Source organism: Macaca mulatta, chromosome 20, assembly GCF_049350105.2.
Source record: "Macaca mulatta isolate MMU2019108-1 chromosome 20, T2T-MMU8v2.0, whole genome shotgun sequence".
Lineage (NCBI taxonomy): Eukaryota > Metazoa > Chordata > Mammalia > Primates > Cercopithecidae > Macaca > Macaca mulatta.
In genome coordinates, this window is record NC_133425.1 from 13,210,066 (window position 1) to 13,230,502 (window position 20,437).

Sequence of the window (20,437 nt, forward strand, 5' to 3'; positions counted from 1 at the left end):
GTGGCATGAACACGGGTCATTGCAGCCTGGACCTCCCTGGCCCAAGCAATCCTCCCACCTCAGCCTCCTGAGCAGCTAGGACCATAAGCGAATGCCATCATGCCTGGCTAATTTAAACATTTTTTTTGTAGTGATGGGGTCTCAGTGTGTTGCCCAGGCTGGTCTTGAACTCCTAGGTTCAAGTAATCTTCCCACCTCAGCCTCCCAAAGTGCTGAGATTACAAGTGTGAGCTACCATGCCAGGCATAGAATTTTAATTTGGGATTCTTGCATTCGTTCAATCCCAAACTGAAAAAAAACATGGAAATTTTAACTTGGAGAAGGAAGTCATTTTTTTGTGTTTGCTTTTTGTTTGTTTGTTTTTGAGACGGAGTTTCACTCTGTTGCCCAGGCTGGAGTGCATTGATGCTATCTGGGCTCACTGCAACTTCTGTCTTCCCAGTTCAAGCGATTCTCCTGCCTCAGCGCCTCTTGAGTAGCATGTGCCACAACACCTAGCTAATTTTTTGTATTTTTAGTAGGTACGGGGTTTAATTATGTTGACCAGGCTGGTCTCAAACTCCTGACCTCAGGTAATCTGCCCACCTAGGCCTCCCAAAGTGCTGGGATTACAGGCGTGAGCCACCGTGCCTGGGCGTGGCCATTACTTTTGCTCTGAGAATGGTGGACTAGACGTGTTGTTTTGTGTCCTTGAGTGATACGGAGCAACATTGATGAATCCTCTTCCGGTTCCTTAAGTAACTTCCCCATCAGCAATGCCCAGATCTTCAACAGTGAAATTTCCCTGAATTCAATCAGTGGGCAGTTTGTGAGCAGTGTGGTGTGTTCCCGTGATTTTATGTCTTGACCTGTGTTCCCTAGTTCAGGTCTCCTCTTCTGCTTTATCTACTGCTGTGGTCACCTCTCTACTGGTAATGTCTCAGGTCTTCTGGTATTGTGCACTGGGGCTCTTGAAAATATCGTTAAAGTTCTCTGTTGCCTGTGGCTCTTTGTTCAATTGTATGGGTCCAAAATGGGAGGACTTGGGAGCCAGGAGGACTGATACTGGTGACACTTGTATACTGCTCAGGGTCAGAGTCCGGGGGGCTGAGAACATCTGGACCTCTGGGGCATTAACCAGCTTTAGTTAAGGAAAACACACTCCTGTTTCTTTCTTTCTTTTCTTTTCTTTTCTTTCTTTTTTTTTTTTTGAGATGGAGTCTCGCTTTTTTGCCTAGGCTGGAGTGTAGTGGCGTGATCTTGGCTCACTGTAACCTCCGCCTCCCGGGTTCAAGCGATTCTCCTGCCTCAGCCTCCTGAGTAGCTGGGTCTACAGTTGCATGCCACCACACCTGGCTAATTTTTTGTATTTTTAGTAGAGACGGATTTCACCGTGTTAGCCAGGATGGTCTCGATCTCCTGACCTCGTGATCCTACTGCCTCAGCCTCCCAAAGTGCTGGGATTACAGGCGTGAGCTACTGTGTGTGGCCTACTCCTATTTCTTGAAGTGAATTTCTGTGAAGCTCTTTCCAGCATATCATTTATGGGTAGTTCAGAGTTACATACTCAGTCTCAAAGTTGAAGTGAACATCAAGAAGAAGTGAGTCCAGCAGGTAAGAATCACAGTTGACCTTACCTGGATCACCAGCCACTTCCCCAACCCGATGTGAGGAAAACACATTCATTTAGATGCACGAAAACGGGCTCAGATTTTTAAAGGATCATGATTTTAGGAATCAGGTACAGTCAGAATGTCAGCTTGAGCACGTGGTTTGTACGTCTGCTAATATTTTCTGGAAAAGTATATTGGAAATGCACCTCTTCTCTCTTTCTCCTGCCTCAGCCTGCCCGGTAGGTGGGATTACAGGTGTGCACCACCACGCCCAGCTAATTTTTGCATTTTTAATAGAGACGGGGTTTTACTGTATTGGCCAGGCTGGTCTCGAACTCCTAGCCTCAAGTGATCCACCACGTCAGCCTCCCAAGTGCCGGGATTACAGGCGTGAGCCACCGTTCCCAGCCTCAATTTTTATTTTAGATTCAGGGGCTACATGTGCAGGTTTGTTACCTGGGAACATTGCGTGATGCCGAGGTTTCGGGCATGATTGAACCCATCTCCCAGGTAGTGAACATAGTACCCGGTAGGTAGTTTTTCAGTCTATGCTTTTCTCCCTCTCTACTCTCTCTAGCAGTCCCCATCTTTATGTCTGTGTGTACCCAGTGTTAGTTTCTGTTAGTTGTATTCAGTCACTTCAGTGGCTAATTTTTCCAACCCCTCACTCAACTATAGGTTGTGTATCCCTGACTGCTTTAGTGAAATTGACCTTTGCCTCGATTAATTTAGAATTCAGTGACCTGGCGGGGAAGTTATGGCATTGGGGATTTTTGGTTGTCATTGCTTGACAGGAAGTCAGAGAGAGCTTGGAAGCTGGACTCGGGAGAACTTCTTTTAAGCCCTGGCTGGACCATTTATTGGCCAGATGACCTTGGACAGGCCCTGTAGGCTTTCTTTTTTTTTTTTTTTTTTTTTTTTTTTTTTTTTTTTTTTTTTTTTGAGACGGAGTCTCGCTCTGCCGCCCAGGCTGGAGTGCAGTGGCCGGATCTCAGCTCACTGCAAGCTCCGCCTCCCGGGTTCACGCCATTCTCCTGCCTCAGCCTCCCGAGTAGCTGGGACTACAGGCGCCCGCCACCTCGCCCGGCTAGTTTTTTTGTATTTTGTAGTAGAGACGGGGTTTCACCGGGTTAGCCAGGATGGTCTCGATCTCCTGACCTCGTGATCCGCCCGTCTCGGCCTCCCAAAGTGCTGGGATTACAGGCTTGAGCCACCGCGCCCGGCCCCTGTAGGCTTTCTTGACGGCCTTATCCCAATGCCATCTAGATTTGTGGTGTATTTTTAGCCTCCTGGCCTTTTCCAAGGATAATGTGGGCTTTCAGGTCTGTAACCTAGGCAGGCATTATATTATTATTATTATTATTATTTTGAGGTGGAGTCTCGCTCTTTCGCCCAAGCTGGAGTACAGTGGTGCAGTCTCTGCTCACTGAGCCTCCAGGTTCAAGCGATTCTCCTGCTTCAGCCTCCTGAGTAGCTGGGATTACAAGCATCTGCCACCATGCCCAGCTAATTTTTTATATTTTTAATAGAGATGGAGTTTCACTGTGTTGGCCAGGCTGGTCTTGAACTCTTGACCTCAAGTGATCTTCCCACCCCAGCCTCCCAAAGTGCTGGGATTACAGGCATGAGCCACCATGCCTGGCCAAGGCAGGCATTATATTAAATGCCCTGGTTGATGAAGCCATAGAGGCTCTGTAATTTCTGTCTGAAATGGTCTCTTCTTGTATTAGGCAAATCAGGCGAGCCCTGTTGGCTGGCTTGGATTTCCTGTCTGTCTCTTGGGGACATTGCTTGAGTGGAAGTCACCCACCTGACTGCTCCCTCCTACTTTGCTGCTTTATAAATACATTAACGTATAATGTCTATTTTCGTACTCTGAAGCTGGGGGTCTCGGGGGACCAGCAAGGAAGTTGTAGGATGTGTGTGTTAGATCTTCTGTTCGTAAGCAGAAGCTTTAAACCAGCAGAGACCTCAGACAAATCATATCCCTCCTGGGGTGATCAGGTGCAGATCTTCCAGGGAGCCGTCTAATGAAATTTCTTCGTTAATAGACACAGAGAACCACTGCTAAGAGCGATTTCCTCTTCTCTTTGAATCTGCAGCACTTTTTATGAAGACTGGTCTTTTGTGATGGATGAAGAAAGGTCCAGCATGCTTCCAACCATGGCAGCGGGTAAGCCTGGCCCAGACCAGGGCGCCGTGCCTTGTGACATTTGCGAGCAGAGGGGCTGCCTTGGGGCAGATCCACAATGCCATGGAATGTTGTGATTCTTCTGTGTCCCTCAACAACTTAATGAGTCACTTGCTGCTGTCCTTCTTTTACTAGCACTGAATGTTGGTTGTTTTATTTTTATTTTTTTAAAGATAGAGCCTCACTCTGTTGCCCAGGCTGGAGTGCAGTGGTGCCATCTCGGCTCACTGCAACCTCTGCCTCCTGGGTTCAAGTCATTTTCCTGTCTCAACCTCCCGAAAAGCTGGGATTACAGGCGCCTGCCACCACGCCCAGCTAATTTTTGTATTTTAATAGAGACAGGATTTCACTATGTTGGCCAGGCTGGTCTCAGACTCCTGGGCTCAAGTAATCCACTCACCTTGGCCTCCCAAAGTGTTGGGATTGCAGGTGTAAGTCACCATGCCCGACCAGAGTGTTGGGTCTATTCATCTAGAATGTGAGACCCTGGCAGAGAAAGCAAAGATTTGAGAAAGTTTTTAGTTGGGCTATGGAGATGTAATATACCTTGCGGGGAATTAGAGGTGGGAGACCTACCTTTGAATCCTGGCTTTACCCCTTGCTAACTGGTGACCTGGGGCAGATGCTATAAGCTTTGCTACCTTTTCTTTCCTCTCTGTGAGATGGGAATCATGCTGTCTCAGCAATCACCTTCATGGGGCTGTGAGAGAATCATGTGAGATCGGGAGCCACACACGTGACAGTTATCGTGGAGACCCTGGTGGACTGTTACATTGTTTGCCCTTTGACTCAAAGAGTGAAAGGTGGAATCAGCTGGACTGAAGTGGGCAACTTGCTTCCTCTTTCCAAGTTCTTTGTTGCCTCATTTTTGTTTTTCCTTGAAAGTTTATACTAAGTCTCATATATTTGGGGTTATGTTAGTCCTGTCCATTGATGAGAAAAAGGATTTGACCATGATTTCTTTGTAGACCATAAGATGCCAGTGTAAGTTTCTGTCCACAGTAATGATGATGATGTTATCGGTGCATATTTGATGGTTTATGGAGCTGAGTGTCTTGTGAGTGATTGCCTTTAATACTTACAATCCTGTGAGAGAGATAATATTGTCCCCATCTTACAGATAAGGTGACTGGAGTACAGGGAGATGATAAGTTGCTGGACCAAGGTTTTTTTTTTTTTTTCTGAGACGGAGTTTCACTCTTGTTGCCCAGGTTGGAGTGCAGTGGCATGATCTTGGCTCGCTGCAACCTCTGCATCCTGGGTTCAAGTGATTCTCCTATGCAGCCTCCCCAGTAGCTGGGATTATAGGCATGTACCACCACGCCTGGCTAATTTCATGTTTTTAATGGAGATGAGGTGTCTCCGTGTTGGTCAGGCTGGTCTCGAACTCCCGGCCTCAGGTGATCCACCTGTCTTGGCCTCCCAAAGTGCTGGGATTACAGGGATGAGCCACTGTACCCAGCCTGGACCAAGGTCTTGTAGCTAGTAGGTGACAGTGCTGGAGTTGACCCCCAGGCAGTCTGATCCCAGAACTTGTGCCTTCACCTCCTCCTGGTTGACTTCTTATTTGTATTTATCTTCCTGGCTATTAGGGAGAGAATGTGGCATGACTCAACTCCCATGATAATGGATGTCTGCTGACCCCAGTTTCATGGGAGGTTTTTTTTTTTTTTTTTTTTTTGAGACAGGGTCTTGCTCTGTCACCCAGGCTGGAGTGCAGTAGCACGATCTCGGCTCCCTACAACCTCCGCGTCGGAAGTATTTTTATACCTATTTAAGATCAGTGTGTCTCCTCTTCCGTACTCTGTGGTCTGCAGCTGTCTTCTCTTGGTGGTGGTATGACTGCCCATCAGCAAGCACTCCAGACTTCTCCCTTTTTTTGGGCAGGTCTGAACTCCATACTCTTTGCGATTAACATCGACAACAAGGATTTGAACGGGCAGAGTAAGTTTGCTCCCACCGTTTCAGACCTCTTAAAGGAGTCAACGCAGAATGTGACCTCCTTGCTGAAGGAGTCCACGCAAGGAGTGAGCAGCCTGTTCAGGGAGATCACAGCCTCCTCTGCCGTCTCCATCCTCATCAAACCTGAACAGGAGACCGACCCCTTGCCTGTCGTGTCCAGGAATGTCAGTGCCGGTGAGTGGGAACGGGTGCTTGAGGCGGAGCAGAGGGAAGCAGAATGTGGCTGATGGGGTGGACGTACCTCATCATCTGAAAGTCATTCCAAGGGGAATAGAGTCCAGTACACTGGTTTTCCATTTGTGTTTCTGTTTCTCATTCTCATTCACTCTGAAAGGGCTCTGACGGCCTTATCTAGATGCGAGAATTGCCGGGTGGAAAAATGAGCAGCTGAACCATAGCAAACGGCAAGTGAGGGTGTGAGAGACACCGGGAGCCAGATGACGTTGATCTTCATTCATTCATTCCTTTATTTGTTCCTTCATCGTATTCTGCGTGCTAGGCAGTGAGCTGAATAGGAAAGACAGATTGCCAGCAGGTAGCCTGCAGTCTCCTTTGGGATGGGTGTGGGTGGGTAGTTCATGACAAAATATATAATTTATGATCCTTAGGATAAAAGGGATGAAAGCCAAGCATAGGCTGCTATGGGGAACGTCTGCCGTTGGGCTTGCCTCTGACTGGGGATGGCTTTTAAGTAGAGGCCTCAGGAAGGACAGGAGTTGTCAGCTTTGACTCTAGGGAGTCATGGGGAGGCAGAAGATAGTTGGTTCAGGCTGGGCTTGGTGGCTCATGCCTGTAATCCTAGCACTTTGGGAGGCCGAGGCAGGAGGATCACTTGAGTTCAAGGGTTCTAGACCAGCCTGGGCAATGTAGTGAGACCCTGTCTCAATTTTTTAACTTTTTTTTTTTTTTTTTTTTTTTTTTGGAGACAGAGTCTCACTCTCTTGCCCAGGTTGGAGTGCAGGGGCATGATCTCAGCTCACTGCAACCTTCACCTCCCAGATTCAAGCAATTCTCCTGAGTAGATGGGACTACAGGTGTGTGCCAACATGCCCGGCTGGCTTCTTTTTGTATTTTTAGCAGAGATGGGGTTTCACATGTTGGCCAGGCTGATCTTGAACTCCTAATCTCAGGTGATCTGCCCACCTTGCCCTCTCAAAATGCTGGGATTACAGGTATGAGCCACTGTGCCCAGCCTGTTTTTAAAAAAATTTAATTAAAAAATTGAATAAAAAAAGAAAGTTGATTAAGTTAAGATTAATTTGGTGAGAAGTTTTCAATACCCTTTGATTTGTTTGGGACATTAAGATGTTACTACAGCAAAATTGGAAGTTTTGTTGTAGTATGTATGTGTATATATGTAGAGACAGGGTCTTGCTATGTTGCCCAGTCTGGTCTTGAACTCCCGGCCTCAAGTGATCCTCCTGCCTTGGCCTCCCAAAGTGCTGGGATTACAGGTGTGAGCCACTGTGCCTGGTTGAAATTGGAAATTTTGGGCTTAAGTACGTAGTCTCAGTATCCTCAGATCTCTTAAACAAGGCAGTAACTGGGGCCATCCCTTTGGAATTACTGATGGTGAAAGTGCAGAATCCCATGGTGTCTTTGGTACACAGTGGCCTTGTTTGTCTTGCCCTGTGCTTCTCCAGCAGACACCCTGCATGAACAGTGCAGGAGATAGGGCTGTTGATGGCTTCATGTAACAAAGACACTGAAATTTCTACACCCACAGGAGTAGCAGTCCCACCCATTTTTGGAACTCTGCTTTTGAGGTAATCTCGGAGTTGTGCTATACCAGTGAGGCCTCACCGCATCACACATTGATTTAGACGGATTGGGTTTTTGGAATTCCCTCAAAGCGTCTTACATCTAAGTGTGATGATTAAAATGGGGGCACAAAGAATCTTCTCTGAGTGCTGGTCACTAAGGCAGGCTTGATTTCTTTTTCAGTTAGCATTTGCTATATAACAAGTGATTAAAAAATGTAGCGACTTAAAACCACCACAGTTCGTTCCTTTTTTAGGTGGGTTGGCATGGTGGCTCTTCCGCTGGATTCCTTGGGCTCACTCATGGGAGCTGGTGGTTAGACTGGAAGATCCAAGATGGCCCCATCCACATGTCTGGAGTCAGTGCTGGGGCGGCTCAGGTTGTGCTCCTGGTCTCTCATCCTCCAGTCGGCTGAGCTGGCTTCTTCATGTATGGGGTCAGGGCCTCTGTCCGGGAGAGCAAACGCAAAGCTGTGAGACCTGTTAACACCTAGCTACTAGAACTCACACAGTGTGATTCCTGCCACTTTGTTTTTTTTTTGGAAACAGAGGCTTGTTCTGTCACCCAGACTGGAGTGCAATGGCGCAATCTCAGCTCACTGCAACCTCTGCCTCCCATGTTCAAGACATTCTCCTGCGTCAGCCTCCCAAGTAGCTGGGATTACAGGCACCCGCCACCACACCCAGCTGATTTTGTGTGTGTGTGTGTGTGTTTTTAGTAGAGATGGAGTTTCACCATGTTTGCCAGGTTGGTCTTGAACTCCTGACCTCAGGTGATCCACCCACCTTCACCTCCAAAGTGCTGAGATTACAGGCGTGAGCCACTGCGCCCGGCCCTTTCTGCCACATTCTCTTGGTAAAAGCAGGGCATGGTGGCTCATGCCTATAATCCCAGCAATTTAGGAGGCTGAGGTGGGAGTATTGCTTGAGGCCAGAAGTTTTGAGACCAGCCTGGGCAGCACAGCAAGATCTCATCTTTTAAAAAAATAATAAAATTAGCTAGGTGTTGTGGCATGCACCTGTAGTCCCAGCTACTCAGGAGGCTGAGGCCAGAGGATTGTTTGATCCCAGGAATTGGAGGTTACAGTGAGCTATGATTGCGCCATTGTACTCCAGCCTGGGCAATAGAGCGAGATGCTCCAACTCAAAAAAAAAAAAAAAAAGAAAAAGAAAAAAAAAGCACTACGCCAGCCAGATTCAAGAGGGTGCAGAAATAGACATCACCTCTGGCTGGGAGGAGCCACAAAGCCCCATTGCAAAGGGGCACTGCACAGGAATGGCAGGAATTTGAGGCTGTTCAACTCTTGACTATACCCCCCAGCTGGTTTTCCTGGTGTCATCTACGGCTATGAGAATATTTTCCAAAGAGAAGCACTGAAGATCATTTTGGTAATGGTAGCATCCTTCGCATCAAAGTGACTGCTTAGAAGGAACAGTTTCAATGTGGGCTCTGTGGTGTGTTTATTTAAATCAGTGGTAGAGGGCTGTATCCATTCTGCTCAATCTTCTGTACACAGATTTTCATTGAGGATTTTAAAAAGTCTGAATTAATGTTACAGTGGATTTCTCAGTAGAATAGTATTTTCCATAACCTGGAGGTGAGTTGGTTCCATCATCCTTTTGTCTTGCCTACTTTTTCTTATATCATATCTTTTTATTTTTTTCTTTTGCCAGATGCCAAATGCAGAAAGGAGCGAAAGAAGAAAAAGAAAGTGACCAACATTATCTCATTTGATGATGAGGAGGATGAGCAGAACTCTGGGGACATTTTTAAAAAGACACCTGGGGCAGGGGAGAGCTCGGAGGACAACTCCGACCGCTCCTCTGTAAATATCATATCAGCCTTTGAAAGCCCCTTTGGGCCAAATTCCAATGGAAGTCAGAGCAGCAACTCGTGGAAAATTGATTCCCTGTCTTTGAATGGGGAGTTTGGGTACCAGAAGCTTGATGTGAAAAGCATCGATGATGAAGATGTGGATGAAAACGAAGATGACGTGTATGGAAACTCATCAGGAAGGAAGCACAGGGGCCACGCAGAGTCACCTGAGAAGTAAGTTCCCATCACACTTCTTTGTGTGTGTGTGTGTGAGATGGAGTCTCACCGTCCCCCAGGCTGAAGTGCTGTGGCATGATCTCAGCTCACTGCAGCCTGCACCTCCCGGGTTCAAGCTATTCTCCTGCCTCAGCCTTCCGAGTAGCTGAGATTACAGGCGCCTGTCACCACACCCAGCTAATTTTTCTGTTTTTAGTAGAGATGAGGTTTCACCACATTGACCAGGCTGGTCTCAAACTCTTGACCTCAAGTGATCCTCCTGCCTTGGCCTCCCAAAGTGCTAGGTTTACAGGCGTGAGCCACCATGCCCAGCCTCCCCTTGTGCTTTTAATGAGGGGGTTAAGTTCACCGTTTTCTCTTTCTATGGTATGAGGTAAAATACAACTGCAAGTTTTATATTTGCCCAGGGCATCATTCATTCTTCAGGTGTTGATTTAGGAGTGTTATTTGGAAGGAGTGTTATTTGCTCTTTCCCTGAGAACTGAAAGAGGGGAAGGGAGTACATTTGAGGGCACTTAATACAAAGTTAAGGTCAGAATGTGTGCCTTGAAATTCTTGCTTTATACATACATCTGTCATTTTCACTTCCCGGGGTTCACAGGGTTTCACAGTCTGATGAGACTGTGCCTATTATTATTTTTTACTTTTACTCTGGATTTTCCTTGCATCTGACTTGCCACTAGCACAGGAAGCTCAGGACGAAGGCAGGGTTAGGAGAATAGTTGTGTTATGGTTACTTCTGTGTTTATCTGCAGGGGTGTGAATAGCAGTAACTTGCCTGCACCTGCTGCCCTTAACCGTGGAGTTGGCCAGGCGCAGTGGCTCACACCTGTAATCCCAGCACTCTGGGACACCAAAGTGGGTGGATCACCTGAGGTCAGGAGTTCGAGACCAGCCTGACTAACATGGTGAAACCCCTTCTCTACTAAAAAAAATACAAAATTAGCCTGGCATGATGGTGCATACCTGTAACTCCAGATACTTAGGATGCTGAGGCAGGAGAATCGCTTGAACATGGGAGGCGGAGCCAAGATGACACCACTGCACTCCAGCCTGAGCAACAAGAGAGAAAGTCCTTCTCAAAAAAAAACAAAAACCCAAAATACCCCAAATAAGCTAGTTGCCTCTTAGGCTTTGTAGAGCCCAGTGCCCTACTAATCATGACTACTGCAAAATCCAGTTCCTTAAAGTGTAAAATGACGCCAGGTGCAGTCGTTCACGCCTGTAATCCCAGCACTTTGGGAGGCTGAGGTGGGAGTACTGCTTAAGGCCAAGAGTTTGAGAGCAGCCTGGGCAACACAGCAAGACCCCATCTCTACAAAACATAAAAAATGTAAAATGAATATACAGAAATGTATCTTTCTGTCTGGCCTACATCTTACGGTATTGTTTAGGCTGCAGTATACCTTTAGCCCTAAGATTTTCATTTTCATGTTGTTTTAATATTAGGGTTTTTTTTTTTTTTTTTTTCTGATGAGACTGTGCCTATTATTGCTTTTTATTTTTACTCTAGTCCTCATCCACATGGATACTTGTATTAATAGTGTTACCTTATTGATCATCTGAGATATGCCAGATGCTGCAGGTGATTTGTACACTGTATTGTAAGACTTCTAGCAACCCTGTGAGGTTCATGGGCATATCACCCCCATTTTACAGACAGAAGAACAGGATTCCATAGAGAGGCAAGATTTGTCAAAACCATTGGCGAAGTTGAGGTTTGGATTCAGATATGCTGTAATCCAAAGCTTATACTGTCAATTTTTTTTTTTTTTTTTTTTGACATGGGTCTTGCTCTGTCACCCAGGCTGGAGCACAATGGCTCCGTCTCGGGTCACTGCAACCTCTGCTTCCAGGGTTCAAGTGATTCTCCTGCCTCAGCCTCCCAAGTAGCTGGGATTACAGGTGCCCGCCACTACGCCCAGCTAATTTTTGTATTTTTAGTAGAGACGGGGTTTCACCAAGTTGGCCAGGCTGATCTCAAACTCCTGACCTCATGATCTGCCCGGTTCGGCCTCCCAAAGTGCTGGGATTACAGGTGTGAGCCACTGCACCCGGCTCTTCTGTCAAATGTTTTTCATGTTTCTACATAATTATGAATACTGATTTTTGATGTGATGATTAATTTTGTGTGTCAGCCTAACTGGGCTGTGGAGTGCCCAGATTGAACGTTACTTCTGCTTCTGGGTGCGTCGGTGAGGATGTTTCTGGGTGAGGGTAGTGTCTAAATTGGTGGACTCAGTAAAGGAGACAGCCCTCCCCAGTGTGGAGGGACCCCATCCAATCCATTGAGGGCCCGAACAGAACAACAAGTGAAGGCAGGGAGGGATTCTTTCCTTTCCGCCTGCTAGCTTCCGCTGGGACGTGGGTTTTCTGCCTTGGGCCAGGGACTCCTACCATCTGCTCTCCCGGTTCTCAGGCTTCAGGCTTGGACTTCGCCACACCACCAGCTTTCCTGGGTCTTCGGCTTGTGGACTGTGGGTCATGGGACTTCCTGGTCTCTGTGGTTGCGTGGACCAGTTCCTCAATATAAACCTGTATCTGTATCTGTCTCTGTCTCCATGCACGCACCCCTTGGCTCCATTTCTCCGCAGAACCCTGGCTAATGCAGTTGCCGTTCAGTCAGATCAACACGTTATGACTTGTGAAATGTTTCCCCTTTTGTTGGGTATTTAGGTTGATGGTTTCTGTTTTTGCTTTTTGTTTTCAGCCAATCTTTTGTTTGCAGCCTATCTCAAATGAATATTTTCACACACAAGATTTTTTCCTACGACTGAACTCTTTGTTAGGGCAGCTTTTCAGCAGCCCTTGTTCTTGCTCATAGCGTGTGAGTGTTTTTATATCTGGCATCCAAGTCGTGTGAGCTGCTGTGTTATTCAGGGCTCTCCAGAGAGGCAGAACCAGTGGGGCGGGACTGAGCGGGGCGCATTCTGTATGTGGATGTGTATAGTTCCTTCTCCGTCCTGCTCTGTTTTTGCCTCAATTTCTACCTCTGTCTCTACTTCTAACTCCGTCTCTATCTATCTCTGTTTCTGTCTGTCTGTGTCTCTGTTTCCTGTTTGTTTGTTTTGTTTTGTTTTTGAGATGGAGTCTTGCTTTGTTACCCAGGCTGGAGTACAGTGGCACAATCTCGGCTCACTGCAACCTCTGCCTGCGGGGTTTAAGTAATTCTTGTGCCTCAGCCTCTCAAGTAGCTGGGATTACAGGTACCCACCACACCCTGCTAACTTTTGTGTTTTTAGTAGAGATGGGGTTTCGTCCTGTTGTCCAGGCCAGACTCAAACTCCTGACCTTGTGATCCACCTGCCTTGGCCTCCCAGAGTGCTGGGATTACAGGCATGAGCCACCGTGCCCAGTCTTCTCTCGACTTATTTTAAGGAATTGGCTCATGTGATTGTGGGGCTGGGAAGTCCAAAATCCGCAGGGTAGGCGTGTGGACTGGAGACCCAGGGAAGAGTTGCAGTTCAGGTCCAGAGGCAATCTGCTGGTGGAATTTCTTCTTCTTCTGGAAGGTCCGTCTTTTTCCTATTGAGGCCTTGCACTGCTTGCATGAAGCCCGCCCACATTATGCAGCGTAATCTGGTTCACCCAAAATCTACTGATTTAAAATGTTAATCTCATTCAAAAAATACCCTTGTAGAAACATCTAGAATAATGTTTGACCAAATGTCTGGATATTGTGGCCCAGCCAAATTGGCACATACAATTAAACCTCGCAAGTGCCTTTATTCTTTTTTTTTTGGAACAGTCTTGCTTCATGGCCCCAGCTGTAGTGCAGTGGCGTGATCTTAGTTCACTGCAACCTCCGCCTCCCGGGTTCAAGCGATTCTCCTGCCTCAGCCTCCAGAGTAGGTGGGACTACAGGAGTGCGCCACTGCACCCGGCTAATTTTTGTATTTTTAGTAGAGATGGGGTTTCACCATGTTGGCCAGGCTGGTATTGAACTCCTGAGCTCAAGTGATCCACCTGCTTCAGCCTCCCAAAGTGCTGGGATTGCCGGCATGAGCCTCCGCACCTGGCCACGTGCCTTTACTTTGTAATCTGGGCCTTTGAGGAGATGCTGCTTGCTGATGCCACTGAGTGTAGCCACATGGGTGAGGCTGGTGTGTGAGCCAAGGCAGCCCCCAGCATTGTGATGTGTAAATGCCCAACACAGTGCAGGGTGACCTTCACTTGGCCTGGGCCCTCCGAAGCCAGAGGGCCTCCTGCAGACTCCGGACAGCTCTCCCTGGCATTCAGAGGGATCTTGATTGACCCTGCCACAGAGCAGCCTGGGGAAGACACAGTGGAGTGATGGGATGGCCTGCTGAGTAATGCTTTGATTTTGATTCTAAGCTGGTGTTCACAGGGAAGGTCGAGGGGGCTGGTGCACAGCAGATGTGCGAGGGGAATGTGGCCAGACCGGGAGAAGCTCACTGTGGATTGCCAAAGCCTCTGGCAGAGTCTGCTGCCCTGTGGTCTTTAAGATCCTCTGTTGGTCAAAGTTAGGCTTACTCCTCGGTTTACCGGTCGTTAAACCACTTCTTTGATGTCTGAAGAAGTCTTGTTTCTTCTGCCTCAGTATTTATCTCAAGTACTAGCTTTGCTTTTTGTATTTTTCTTTAAAAGGGATAGTATTTTTATTACAGTCAGGGTTTGTCGTTTTGTTCTTCGTTTTTGTTTGTTTGTTTGTTTTTGTTTTTTGTCTTTTTTTGTTTTTTGAGACAGGTCTTGCTCTGTCATCCAGGCTGGAGTGCAGTGGACTGATCACAGCTCACTGCAGCGTTGAACTCCTAGTGTCAAGTGATCTCCCTACCTCAGCCTCCTGAGTAGCTAGGACTATAGGTGCATGCCACCAGGCGCAGCTAATTCTTTATAGAAATGGGGTCTCAAGGCATTGCCCAGGTTGGTCTTGACTTCCTGGCCTCAAGTGATCCTCCCATGTTGGCCTCCCAAAGTGTTGGGATTTTAGGCATGGGCCACTGCGCCAGGCCCAGACAGGGCTTTTAAAATCACTTTATATGTGTTCTCTGATACCGGTAGGGAAGGAGGGGGAAACATAATTCAGAAAGGACTACAAACATATGTGGCGTCTCGCTATTCTGCATCTCACTAGCAGTTAAACAAATGCAAAGTGAAACAAGGCCGCATATTTTGCCCATCGTATTTGTGGAGACCTTGGGTTGGCGCCCTGGTGGAAGGGAAAGGTCTTGCTGTCAGTGGGTCCTCAGTTCCAGGCACATCCCATGGCATCCACTTGGTGTCTGTGGGATGAATGAGGCTGCAGGGGTGGTGTACGGGGGCTGCCCTCAAAGACAGCTGGAAGCAGTTGAGCTGGGAGCAGTTGATAGCCTTGGGGGAAAGCAGTTTGACAAATTGGTGTGAACTTAAGGATGTTTATTCCACTGGATTTAGCAGTCCCAGTGCAAGAAGCTACCCGGAGAACATACCCTCGATTCAGGGAAAAGTTGCTGCATCTAGATACCAAAGTCCTTATTCAGAGAAGCAGAACACTGGAGTTGACCTAAATGTGCAGCCACAGGGGGACAGTTAACAGCAGAAGATTTTGTAGTTTAAGCCTTGACATCTTGACGTTTGGAATCTCAGACATCTCAAATGATGTTTAAGAGTATCTAGTGTTATGAAGATGAGCTAATCAGTGTATTATATAGATGTATATATATATATTTTTTGTTTGTTTTGTTTTTTTTTGAGATGGATTCTCGCTCTGTCACTCAGGCTGGAGTACAGTGGCACAATCTCGGCTCACTGCAATCCCTGCCTCCTGGGTTCAAGCGATTCTCCTGCCTCAGCCTCCCAAGTGTCTGGGATTAGAGGTGCCCACCACCACACCCAGTTAATTTTTCTGTATTTTTAGTAGAGATGGGGTTTCACCATGTTGGCCGGGCTAGTCTCAAACTCTTGACCTCAGGTGATCCACCCACCTTGGCCTCCCAAAGTGTTGGGATTATAGGCGTTAGCCACAGCACCTAGAGTGTTTTTTTGGTTTTTTGTTTGTTTGTTTTGAGACAGGGTCTCGCTCTGTGGCCCAGGATGGAGGCAGTGGAATGATCTCAGCTCACTGCAGCCCTCGACCTCCCAGGCTCAAGGGATCCTCCCACCTCAGCCGCTCCAGTAGCTGGTCTACAGATGTGCAACACCATAGCTGGCTAATTTTAAAATTTTTTGTAAAGACAGGGCTCAAACTCCTGGGCTCAAGTGATCCTTCTGCCTCGGCCTCCCAAAGTACCGGGATTACAAGTGTGAGCCACTGGCCTGACCAGCAGTCTTTAATGTAACTCATTTTGAGGTGGTGGTCCTTGGGGCTCACTTCTCGGGTTTGGAACCTCATCCTCTTGGGGCCCGGCTTCACCTTGTCCTTGGATATGTTGCAGGGAAGTGTCGAGAATTATCTTAGAAACCAGCAGAACATCGCACCTGCCCGGAAGCAGTGGAGTGGCCGAGACAGGTCTGGTTGCTTTTGCTGCCTTCTCCTGAAAGGGCGCCCCTGACCACCTCTGGGTGCCTGCCCTGTGGTCACCAGTGGCCGGGTCAGAGCCTCAGGAGGGCACGTTGACAGATTCCAGAGGCACAGCCAAGTTCACCTGGTTCTCTGCCCAGGTTGGGCGTGCTGCCAGGACACCGGCGGGAGTGGCTCTTCTTTTGCCCCCATCCTGCTGTCTGAAAGCCTCATTGTGTTATGGGCATGGTTGAATGATCCGTCTTGCAAAATTCTGCTGGATTATTTACTCCTGCGCTTCTCGCTCTGTGCCAGATGTCTGGCGAAAAGCTAGAGAGGGCTGAAAGGAGACTTCTACCTGACAAGCCTCTAAAATAGGAGCTGGCAAACCATGCCTGCAGGCCAAATCCGCCCCCAAGCAGTGAACGGCTGTTACGTTTTTAAAGAGTTGTTAAGAGACACCAACAAAGAAGAGTATGTCACAAAGCCTGAAATATGTACTCTGTGGTCTATTACAATATTTGTCGATTTTAGAGTAACTCTAAAATAAAGACAAACTATATAAGTAATGTCACATCTTGGACAAGCCACACACTTTCTTCTTTTACTTCCCTTCCCTTTGTTTGCCCCTCCCTCCCCCTTTCCTTCCCTTCTTAAGTAGATATGATTATGATCTGCTTTGGTCTTCTTTATCTACTGAGATACAAAATGATGTTTAAACCTTATAGTACAGGCTGGGCGCGGTGGCTCATGCCTGTAATCCCAGCACTTTGGGAGGCAGAGGCAGGGATCATGAGGTCAGATCGAGACCATCCTGGCTAACACGGTGAAACCCTGTCTCTACTAAAAATACAAAAATTAGCTGGGCTTGGTGGTGGGCGCCTGTAGTCCCAGCTACTTGGGAGGCTGAGGCAGGAGAATGGCGTGAACCCAGGAGGCGGAGCTTGCAGTGAGCTGAGATTGCGCCCCTGCACTCCAGCCTGGGCGACAGAGGGAGACTCTGTCTCAAAAAAAAAGAAAAGCTTACAGTGCAGCTGGCTCTCTGCCTCCATGGACTCTGCATCCGTGGGTTCTGCCTCTATGGTTTCAGCCAACTGTGGATCGAAAATATTACCCAAAAAAAACCCAATAAAAATAATACAGATAAAAATACAGTATAACAACTATTTACATAGCATTTGGATTTTATTAGATATCGTAAGCAATCTAGTGATGATGTAAAGTACATATGTGGGGGGATGTGCTTATGCAAATACAACACCATTTTACATCGGGGACTTTAGGCTAGGCGAGGTGGCTTATGCCTGTCATCCAAGCACTTGGGGAGGCTGAGGTGGGAGGATCGCTTCAGGCTAGGATTTTGAGACCAGCCTGGACAACATAGCGAAACCCTGTCTTCACAAAAAACCAAACCAAACAAAAAATTAGTCGGGTATGGTGGCTCACGCCTGTAGTCCAAACTCCTTGGGAGGCTGAGGCAGGAGGGTCTGCTGAATCCCAGGAGCTCAAAGTTGCAGTGAACTGTGATTGTGCCACTGTCCTCCAGCATGGGCAACAGAGCAAGACCCCGACTCTAAAAACAAACAAGAGACTTTGAGCATCCTCAGATTTGCAGGGGGTTTTTGAAACAGTTGATACAGATGGAATGCAGATACTGGGTGACGACTATACTGCAAAAATAGCTCCAGGTATTTATTAACATTTCTTGATTGCTCAGAGGCAGGGGCCATTACTCCCAAACAAACCCTACCACATAGCCTGGCGTTACAAAGATGGCACGCATTAGAGTTTTGTACTTTGTGGGTAAGGTGACAATATAACAGATCATATGAGCCTGGTTAATAGTTGAGCCGACCCCCTTTCTTGGAAGGGACCCAGATGTGACTGGTCTGATTCTGTCCTTTTACCCATGAGGGGCTCAGAAGCAGTGAGGCAGAGTAGCACTAGCCCCAGCTCAGGTGACTGCTGTCATTTCAGAACCTGGAGCAGATGGCCTATGATGCATGTGCTGTTCCCTCCCCCAAGTCTGTTCCTGTTCTTGGGAAGGAACAGAGCTTGGGCCAGCTCCCTCCTGAAGCCCAGCTTCTTCCAGGCAGCCTTCCATGACCTTCCTCTACGATCTGAGCTGCCATTTCCAGCTTCTTGCAGGATTATTTGATTCATGTTCATGCTCCCCAGCAGACTGCAAGCTCCCTGAGGGCAGGATCAACACTGTTCACTGGCTTTTTTGCCGCCAGTAGGGATCACAGTGCCTGGCATAGAATAGGTGCTCGATAAACACTGGTTGAGAGAACAAATGCAAGAGGTCTGGATCTGGACTCCATGCTCCTCCCAGCCCATACCTCTTTCTGTTCTCAGCCCTGCCGTGGCCTGGTTAGTTCTCAAGAGGGTGATGTGGATGCTTGTTGGTGAATCATGAGGCCTCTGGGCTCTTTGGCCTGTCCTGCAGCTGTGTTCTTTCACCTTAGGCCACTGGACGGGAACACCTGCCTCTCCCAGATGCACAGCTGGGCTCCGCTGAAGGTGCTGCACAATGACTCGGACATCCTCTTCCCTGTCAGCGGCGTGGGCTCCTACAGCCCGGCAGGTGGGTGTCTCCCGATTACTCCTTTCCTCCAGTAAGAGCTTTGGCTTCGAGAAGCAGCGGGAGTATCTGAGTTCCCTGGACAGGTAGGAATGGGAGCTGGGAGGCACAGGAGGGGGGTGGGGATGGGGCTCAGGGCCAGGTGGGGCTCACTGAGATGCAGAAGTGAGCGAGGGCTTGGCTTCTCTACCTGAACCTGGGTATCCTGAGGTGCTCCGGTGGAGTGCTTGTCGGGCTGAACCGGCTGGCAAGTCACCAGGGCCCTCAGGCCCGTTTTTCTCCCTTACCAGTGGCTCGTTGAACTTGATCATTTAAAAACTGACCACAAATAGTGACCATGATTTTACCTCTTTGGAGACGCAAGAAGGTAACTGAACCCCTGTCTGTAAAGGCCCTGCCACCCTGTGCAGAAAAGTGCTTGGGGATCAGGAAGTAGCTTGGTTAAAAGCTGTTTCTGGGCTGGGTGCAATGTCTCACGCCTGTAATCCCAGCACTTTGTGAAGCCGAGGTGGGTAGATCCCCTGAGGTTAGGAGTTTGAGACCAACCTGGCCAACATGGTGAAGCCCTGTCTCTACTAAAAATACAAAGATTAGCCGGGTGTGGTGGTGTGTGTCTGTAGTCCAAGGTACTCAGGAGGCTGAGGCAGGAGAATCGCCTGAACCCGGGAGGTGGAGGTTGCAGTGAGCCGAGATCATGGCACCGTCCTCCACCCTGGGCGACAGAGTGAGACTCCATCTCAAAATAAATAAATAAATAAATAAATAAGTAAATAAATAAAAAGTCTCTGGTGTGGGTCAGCGTTTTCCTACCGTTCCACACGGTTGAGCACGTGCCCATGTGGTTTGTTATTGCTTGCTTCAGCGCACGTCGCAGGGAGGACATGGTTGATCCCAGCTGGCCCGTGGGGTGCAGTGTAAAGCAGCTGGCACAGCATCTGGCTCAGAGAAGTGCCCAGTTGCTGTCCCTGCCCTCAGAGCACCGCTGGGTCGGAGAAGGCTTGGCCCAACCCACTTAAGCGCCTCCTCATTTTCCTAGGAAGTGAATGTCCCTTGTCTGGGCCCAGATTTAGGAAATTATGACTGGAGCCCACCAATCACTCAGGAAGCTGTTGAAATTCTGAACTGGGGTTTAGACTCTTCCTGTCCCTTGGCAGGGAGGAGAAACCTACTCAAACTAGTCAAGCGCAGAGGCAGGGCGGGGCAGCCACTGGCAGCAGGATGGGGCCAGTTGGATGCAGTACCAGCTCTAGAAAGTTGTGTAAGCCCGAGTGCTTTACTGCTCCGAGTGCCAGCATTCCTGGCTATTAAATGAGGCCGAATGCTTCCTGTCTGTCAGTTGCTGTGTCCTCATCTGGAAAACGGGGATGACAGTGACAATGAGAGCCAGCATTTGCAAAGCTGAAGGCGTCCTGCACTGCGATGTGGCTGGACCTGACGAACTCATCTGCTCTTGACCACAGTCCTGTGAGACTGGGGGTGTGATTATATCAGCTCCCTTTGAGATCCACGGTGAAGGTGCCCTGAGTTAATCTGGGGAAGGTGCCAGGCACATGCCAAGGCCCCTGGTGAGAGCTTCCTGGACATCTTGTCTGTGGCCCGGGAGCTGGGGCGTTGGCATGGAGGGGCCTTTCTTGATTTAGTAGGGGTGCTGTCATCTTTCTCATGTGGCCTCCTTCCACTTCCTGATGGGGGTCTGCCCATCTCCTCTTTTCCTAGTCCGTCTTTTTTTTTTTTTTTGAGATGGAGTCTCACACTATCACCCAGGCTGGAGTGCAGTGGCGTGATCTTAGCTCACTGCAACCTCCACCTTCTGTGTTCAAGCGATTCTCCTGCCTCAGCTTCCAGAATAGCTGGGA

The 20,437-nt window shown here is 48.3% G+C and overlaps 1 protein-coding gene across 44 annotated transcripts in view; it reads left to right on the top strand.

The window, feature by feature from the left end:
* SNX29 (sorting nexin 29) overlaps positions 1–20,437 on the top strand; it is a 657,788-nt gene that overhangs the window by 66,731 nt on the left and 570,620 nt on the right. For all 44 annotated transcript variants that reach the window (XR_013412446.1, XR_013412447.1, XR_013412452.1 and 41 more), the window contains 4 exons: positions 3,695–3,765; positions 5,671–5,919; positions 9,180–9,555; positions 18,466–18,584. Coding sequence is in view for 26 of the 44 variants with exons in the window: in XM_077987279.1 (XP_077843405.1) it covers positions 3,695–3,765; positions 5,671–5,919; positions 9,180–9,555; positions 18,466–18,584 (815 nt within the window). In the remaining 18 variants the exon portion in view is untranslated. The remainder of the gene's footprint in view (positions 1–3,694; positions 3,766–5,670; positions 5,920–9,179; positions 9,556–18,465; positions 18,585–20,437) is intronic.